The 7500-nt window shown below is 42.0% G+C and overlaps 2 protein-coding genes across 2 annotated transcripts in view; one reads left to right on the top strand and one right to left on the bottom strand.

Annotated features, from left to right (window-relative positions):
- Nucleotides 1–829, top strand: part of lamc2 (laminin, gamma 2) — a 12112-nt gene extending 11283 nt beyond the window's left edge. The window contains 2 exon segments of the mRNA XM_053438531.1: nt 233–385; nt 388–829. Of these exon segments, the coding sequence (XP_053294506.1) occupies nt 233–385; nt 388–485 (251 nt within the window). The 3' untranslated portion in view covers nt 486–829.
- A 2481-nt stretch (nt 830–3310) lies between these two features.
- Nucleotides 3311–7500, bottom strand: part of nmnat2 (nicotinamide nucleotide adenylyltransferase 2) — a 10052-nt gene continuing 5862 nt past the window's right edge. Inside the window, exons 6-11 of the mRNA XM_053438532.1 lie at nt 6825–6905; nt 6688–6732; nt 6476–6552; nt 4811–4912; nt 4663–4730; nt 3311–4362 (exon numbers count right to left, since the gene is read on the bottom strand). Of these exons, the coding sequence (XP_053294507.1) occupies nt 4260–4362; nt 4663–4730; nt 4811–4912; nt 6476–6552; nt 6688–6732; nt 6825–6905 (476 nt within the window). The 3' untranslated portion in view covers nt 3311–4259. The remainder of the gene's footprint in view (nt 4363–4662; nt 4731–4810; nt 4913–6475; nt 6553–6687; nt 6733–6824; nt 6906–7500) is intronic.

Consider the following 7500-nt stretch of genomic DNA (forward strand, 5'->3'; position numbering starts at 1 on the left):
TCCTCTTCTTCCTCCTCCTCCTCCTCTTCTTCCTCCTCCTCCTCCTCCTCCTCCTCCTCTTCTTCCTCCTCCTCCTCCTCCTCCTCCTCCTCATCCTCCTCCTCCTCCTCCTCATCCTCCTCTTCTTCCTCCTCATCCTCCTCTTCTTCCTCCTCCTCCTCCTCTTCTTCCTCCTCCTCCTCCTCCTCCTCCTCCTCCTCCTCCTCCTCCTCCTCCTCCTCCTCCTCCTCAGACCAGCCTGGGACGGTGGATGAAAGTCGGCTGAAGCAGCTGGAGGCGTCCCTGGCCGACGCCCAGCGGGACGTGGAGGCTCATCTGAGGCCACGCCTCCGGGACATGGAGCAGCAGGAGGACGCGATGCGTCTCCGGCTGAGCTCCATCAACCTGGCATCACAACCATCCTGCGAGACATCTCAAACCTGGATGACGTCCTGAAGTCCATCCCCAACGGCTGCTTCACCACCATCGCCGTCGAAAATCCCTGAGGCTCGTGATTGGTCCAAAATAATGATATCACCACAGAGTCCTAGTGATTGGCCAGTGGGTGAACGAATTATCCACATGAATTATAAAACAGTAGAAACATACTTTTTTTTTAACGATTTTTCAAGTTTTTTTCAGAAGCAGAAAAAAACTTTATTTTTGCACTTATCAACAACTTTTCAACTTTAAAATTCTTCATATTTTTCTATTTTTAATTCTGACGTGTATTTTTCTGTTGATGTTTCTGACGTCTGAATGTTTGATATTTATATCTGTAAATACACTTTTTATCTCTTTCATATTTTAGTTTTTATTTGCATTAAACATTAAAACTTTAAACATTCAATACTTTTCCTTCATTTCTGCCTCAAATGTTTTCAAAGCTCTGAAAGGATGAAAATTAAAATAGTAAAAGCAGAAACAAATAATTTGTCAACGTTTAAATTTTTTTTTTTATTTACCACTATTATAAATGTTTTTATTTGTATGATCAAATCATTCGATGCCACACGTGTGACAGGAAGTGTCCACCCCTCGTCCTCGCCAGGTGGGCGGTTCTGTGTAGTTTCCTGATGGAGTCACTCACAGGTGAGGATGGGGGCGGAGCTTAGGAGAACAGGAGGTGAAGACAGGAGTTTGGAGGACGAACAGGGACAAGAAAGGAGCAGGGTTTCTGCATTGGAGGACAGATAGGACATTTGCTTTATTTTGATGGTGAGACCTTCCCCACCAGGAAGGAGAGGACACGTGTGAGTGAAGGACCATGTGACCCCTGAGCAGGTTGATGCGTCTCAGCCGTCCTCGTGGGTCCGTCCTCTTTTTCCAATGCTTTGTGTTTCCTGAGTTATTTTTGTTGTTGGGAGGAACTTTACTGATTCTTTCTGTTTGTGGACATTTTGCTGACTGAGTCGTTTCCCCTGTGGAACCTTCTTTAATGAGACTTTACAGTGAGCTGGGTTTAAAGCCCCCTCCTCACTTAACCAGACGTTGATCAATGATGTCACAATAACTCCAACTTCAGCTGATGTTAGTGTTTTATTCTCAGTGAATCTACTGATTATTAATTATTCATCAGACATTGATTTATGATGAAAAATCCTCAAACTATTGATCAGATAACCTCACCTCATCAGGCCGTCGTCCACGAAGATCAAACAGAACTTTTCTGGTCCATGTTTCAGTTTGAGGCTTTTTATTATTAGACAAGAAGGAACCATTAGATCAAAGCTCATTTTCTCTGAGTCTGAAGCTTCCTGTTTGTTCCATGTTTCCTTTGATCTGTTACTTCTGGTTTCACGTTGTAATTTAGGGACTAAAGAATTCTGTCTGACAAACGTACGTCCTGACGTCATCCCCTATGTGGGCGGAGTCTACCTGTACTTGACTCTGATTGGTCTATAGACGGCGTCTGACGTGGACATGTTGTCAGGTGGGGGGGAGTAGTCTTCATTTGGTTGCCAGGGTTACAGCTTTATGGTATATCTATCAGCTTCAGCACCTTCAGGCGCAGTACTCCAAAGTACTACAGTACACTACAGTACTACACATTGCTACACAGTACTACAGTACTCCACAGTACTTGGGTACTCTACAGTACTACACTACTACAGTACTCCACAGTACTTGGGTACTCTACAGTACTACAGTACTACAGTACTCCACAGTACTTGGGTACTCTACAGTACTACAGTACTTCAGGTCAAGTTTTCACTGTCTTCTCGGAGCGAAGCCAGTAAAGAAACTGAAGAGGTCGTTAGTGAAGGAATGATGAAGAGGGGAAGAGAAGGAGGGCGAGAGTGAAGATCGGATCAGTTTTTACTTAATGTTGAACGATAACAGTTAAAAATCAATAACTTTCGGAGCTGATCAGACCTGGAGGACGACACGTCTGAGCCCTGAGGACAGTAAAGACTTTATGGATGTTCTAACGATGATCGTTTACAAGGAGTAAAGCTGCACACAGAGCCAAACACTGAGCAAACATCATACTATAGTGTATCAATTATGCCATATACATATATGTATACAGTTTGTAAATAGCGGGTTGTATACAATGAGCACTCAGGGTATGCATCGCTCCTCTGATGCTTTTCATTGTTTTTGTTATTTTACATTTAATTGCGACAACAAATTAAAGTTGATATCATATTTGAATAAAATCCTGTCACATGATTCTTGTCTTCAGAGGTTGTCGGTTCCATTTCTGTCAGCTTGTTGACAAATACACATGTGAACCAGTGAACTAGTATTTACAACATTCATATGAACATTAATTACAGCAAGGACACTGGAGGTAGGGGTGCTGAGGGGGCGGCAGCACCCCCTGCTGACCAGGAGTGTAACTACAAGGGGGAAAGGTTTTATTTCATGTCATTTTGTGCAGTAACATTTTGAGAGCAGCTCAGAAGCTTTTCTATAAGATTAGATTTCATTTTTAGAACAGAGATGTTCTGATGCAGTAATGTAGAACACAGTGTAAGTTGGTGTTTGTCTGTTGTTGTGTAAAATGTTGTTGGTCCTTCAAATTAATATGGAAACCACAATATTGTGCTGTTGAATTTAATACGTCATTATATGATCTCTAACTGAGTTTCTGAATTACACCCCCCCCCCTTCCCCCCCGAGTGGACTGAGGGTAAATCTGACATGGTGCTGCTTTTACAATCAGAGATCAAAGTCTGACCTCTGACCCTAAACAAGATCAGATCTGGACCTTCAAACAGGACCTGACAGAAAGTCCTCACAACCTTAGAAAGACACACACACACACACACACACACACACACACACACACACACACACACACGCACACAGATCATTTACAGCGTGAATAGAAAATGTGGGTGCCGATGATTCCCACAGTTTATTAGAGATATTAGATTTTCTTTGAAACACGATCACGACAGTGATTTGAACATCATGCTAGAACCAGACTCTACGCATGCAGGCTAACAGAGCGAGTGATGAAGTACACACTCACAACAACGACAACAGCAACAACACTGCTGCTGAGGATTAGGTTTAGAAAAGTTCCCTTCTTCATCATCATCTTCATCATGGACTGATCTGTTAGATCTTTGACACAGTGTCCGTAGGCTCGGTTCTTTTGGACTGCGAGCGGCGCCTGAAGCTTCGGTTCGAACTGCTGTTGACACGAGAACAAGTGATGTCCCAAAAAACCAAACCCACGGGCTTCATGCAAGAAGCAAGACGTTGAGTCACGTTCGACACCCAAGATGTTAATTATCTCCTCTGTGTTTGGTCTCCACCGCCTCCTGAGGGAAACATCTGGCTCCACATGCTCACCAGCTGCTCTCTGACTGACAGTGCTCACAGATGTTTACAGATGTTGAGTCAGATCAGTGAACAGAGGATCGACTTTAAACTCACCGGTTCAGAAAAAGAGAAGATGTGACGATAAAGAGTCAAAGGTCGAAAGCTGGAAAGTGCATTTGTGAGCGTGACGGGAACCTGGTGAAGCTGAAGACCCCTGCTGGTGAGCATGTGAACGACTCCTCCTCCCTCAGCTCAGATTTGTTGTTTCTTTGTAAAGAGACTTTTTTCATTTTCTAATTTTCCAGGTCCCAAGTTTTGGTGTCTTTCACTTTTTGTTTTACTTCGGAGTTGTTCTTGCATGAAGCTCGTCACAAAACGTGTCATCACGATAACCTCCACCCGTATATATATATATATATATATAGTTTGGAGCTGATTGGACCCCCTCCCCCCCACACACACACACCCTCCATGTTGTCATGCAGTTCCGGTCGGCGCCTCTATCCCGAGGCGGTGATGTAGAGCTGACTCTGCAGGATGTAGTCGATGACGGGCTGAGTCAGATAATCCACGACGTGTCCGTCCCCGTGCTGCAGCGCCAGCCTGTGGGGGAGGAGTCATGTAAACAACCGTCACATGACCACTAACATCAGTGATCATGTGATGTAAACAGGAAGTAGATGCCCACCAGGCGTAACCATAGCAACATGTCTTGTGTCAATGTGGGCGGAGCCGAAGAAAACGAGCTTGAGTTCTGGTGACGAATGAAAACCTTCAGTTTCTATAGTTTATATTTAAATCACGTCTTTGTCTCCTACAGGTAACTGTCAGACAGATGTAGTGGAGTACTTGAGCAGTATTTGAGTAAGGGTACTTGTACTTCAGTGTGAGTGTAATCTCTACCTGCTCTTGGTGGAGCTGACGATGGACAGCGGGTGGTTCATGTCGTCCTTCACCACGAGGATGTTGTCCTGAAACCAGAGCAGCACACAGATGAGACCACGGAGGAGACGCTGCTCCCCCTACAGGCTGAACCTGCTCCTGCACCCACCTTGTATCTGCGGAGAACAGACGAGTGGTTCATGATCCTCTCTGTGTCGGCTCCATCACGAGGAACCACCACGATCCCAAAGTCGCCCACGATCACCTCCATCTGCAACCACAGGTTCACCAGCTTCACTCAACAGCCAGCAGGGGGCGACACTCGATGACCCAGGGTGTTAGTTCATTAAGAGATAAACTTGTGCATGAAGAGATTATTTCTATTCACATCAAAACAACTTTCTTTCAGCACAATAAACAAACTGTGTCGTCAGGGAGACGTCTCTGACAGACAGTTTGACTCAGTATTATCACTTACAGCTTATGATTTATAGTCATGTTTATAACTAACTTCATAACTACTAAAGAACTGATATTTAAAATATGAGTAAACGATTGATTAACCATTAATAAAGTTATTTGTTTTAAATTGTTCCTGATTAAAAAATGTTTCTACAAAGGCTACGAGAGGCCGATTATTTTTTTACCAGAAAATAATTTTTTTAGACGAAGTTTAACTTTTTATAAATTTTTATAAACTAACTTAGCAGGTGATGCTGGATCAATGGATTCATAATATTTCTGTATTATTACTTTTACTGTAATATTTTGTATTCATAATTTTCCTAATTTATATTTTTTCTTTTAATAACTTTTTATTATAACAGTTACACATAAATTAACCGCTCAAATGTTTTCTTTAACCTGAGGAAAAAAAGCTTTAGAAAATGATCCAGGCTCTCGAGCTTCCGTAGTTTGAGTCACTGACACGGTGGAACAGTGGATGTTCCACGTTCTGCATGTTTGTGGTTGACAGGAAAGTTTCAGGAGCATCGACATCAAACTGTGATTTAAAAACATCAACTGATAGATGATGCTTCACATGTCAGAAAGAATGAAGTCTAAGTATTTTATATTTTATATTATATATACAACAGTCATTAAAACAGCTGCATCTGATAAAATTTTCTGTATTTACTCTGTTTACTTTCAGTAAATATTGTATTGTACATTTCTACTTGCACTCAACTAACAGTATCTGGTAATAGTAATAGTCTAGTAATAGTCAAGTAATTGTAAAAGTCAATTTATTGTAATAGTGATATTAATAGTCAAGTTATAGTAATATTAATAGTCAAGTTATAGTAATAGTAATAGTAATAGTCTAGTAATAGTAAAAGTAAAAGTAAAAGTAAAAGGTATAGTAATAGTAATAGTAATATTAATAGTCAAGTTATAGTAATAGTCTAGTAATAGTAATAGTCTAGTAATAGTAATAGTAATATTAATAGTCTAGTAATAGTAATAGTAATAGTAATAGTAATAGTCTAGTAATAGTAATAGTAATAGTCTAGTAATAGTAATAGTAATAGTAATATTAATAGTCAAGTTACAGTAATAGTAATAGTCTAGTTATAGTAATAGTCTAGTAATAGTAATAGTAATAGTAATAGTAATAGTAATAGTAATAGTAATAGTGCAGTGTCGCAGTGGCTTGTTCTTCAGTTACAATGTGACAGAAGATTAACACCTGTTAAAGCGACTGAGTAGAATTTTTGATTCCTGCGTCAACAACATCAACATGACATCATCATGACGAGGTGAGCTCTGAGGGGCGGGGCTACATGCTGGGCGGAGTTACATGGTGGCTGGGGCGGGGCTACTGTGTGCTTACATCACTGTCCTTCCACAGGCCAGGGATGCAGAAGGACTCCAGGAGGTCACTGCCACACAGGAGCAAGATGCGTAACTCTACAGACGACAAACAGGCGGGGGGGGGAGAGAGACACGTCCTCAGTAAACCACACGTTTACTGGACACAGACAAACCAGCCACACAGCAGGAAGGACACCAGGGGGCGCCGCACCAACTGTGTTCAGCACTCACCAATCTCCTCGTACCTCATGGCGGTGCCCAGGTTCGCGTTTTCATCTGACAGAAACAAACACAAAAGTTCAAACATGTCGGCCATCTTTGTTTGCAGTGTGTGGTTTGACTCTGAGACGTTCATCGTCTCTACTCACCGACGAAGGTGAAACGATCGAGGTGAGGACGGACACAGCAGATCTTCCCCAAACTCTCACTGACCTTCCCCCACAGTTTGACTGGAGAGGAGGGGGGGCAATCATCATCATCATCATCATCATCTTCATCATCATCATCATCAACATCAACACCATCATCACCATCATCACCATCATCATCTTCACCATCACCATCACCATCATCATCTTCATCATCATCATCATCATCTTCATCATCATCATCATCTCCATCCTCATCATCATCTTCATCATCATCAACATCAACACCATCATCACCATCATCACCATCATCATCTTCACCATCACCATCATCATCACCATCATCATCATCATCATCATCATCATCATCATCATCATCATCATCATCTCCATCCTCATCAACACCATCATCACCATCATCATCATCACAATCATCACCATCATCACCATCACCATCATCATCACCATCATCATCATCATCATCATCATCATCATCATCATCTCCATCCTCATCAACACCATCATCACCATCATCATCATCACAATCAACACCATCATCACCATCATCATCATCATCATCATCATCACCATTCTCATCACCATCATCATCATCACCATTCTCATCACCATCATCACCATCACCATCATCTCCATTCTCATCACCATCATCACCATC

The sequence above is a fragment of the Pleuronectes platessa genome, chromosome 13, assembly GCF_947347685.1.
Source record: "Pleuronectes platessa chromosome 13, fPlePla1.1, whole genome shotgun sequence".
In the NCBI taxonomy this organism is placed as follows: Eukaryota; Metazoa; Chordata; class Actinopteri; order Pleuronectiformes; family Pleuronectidae; genus Pleuronectes; species Pleuronectes platessa.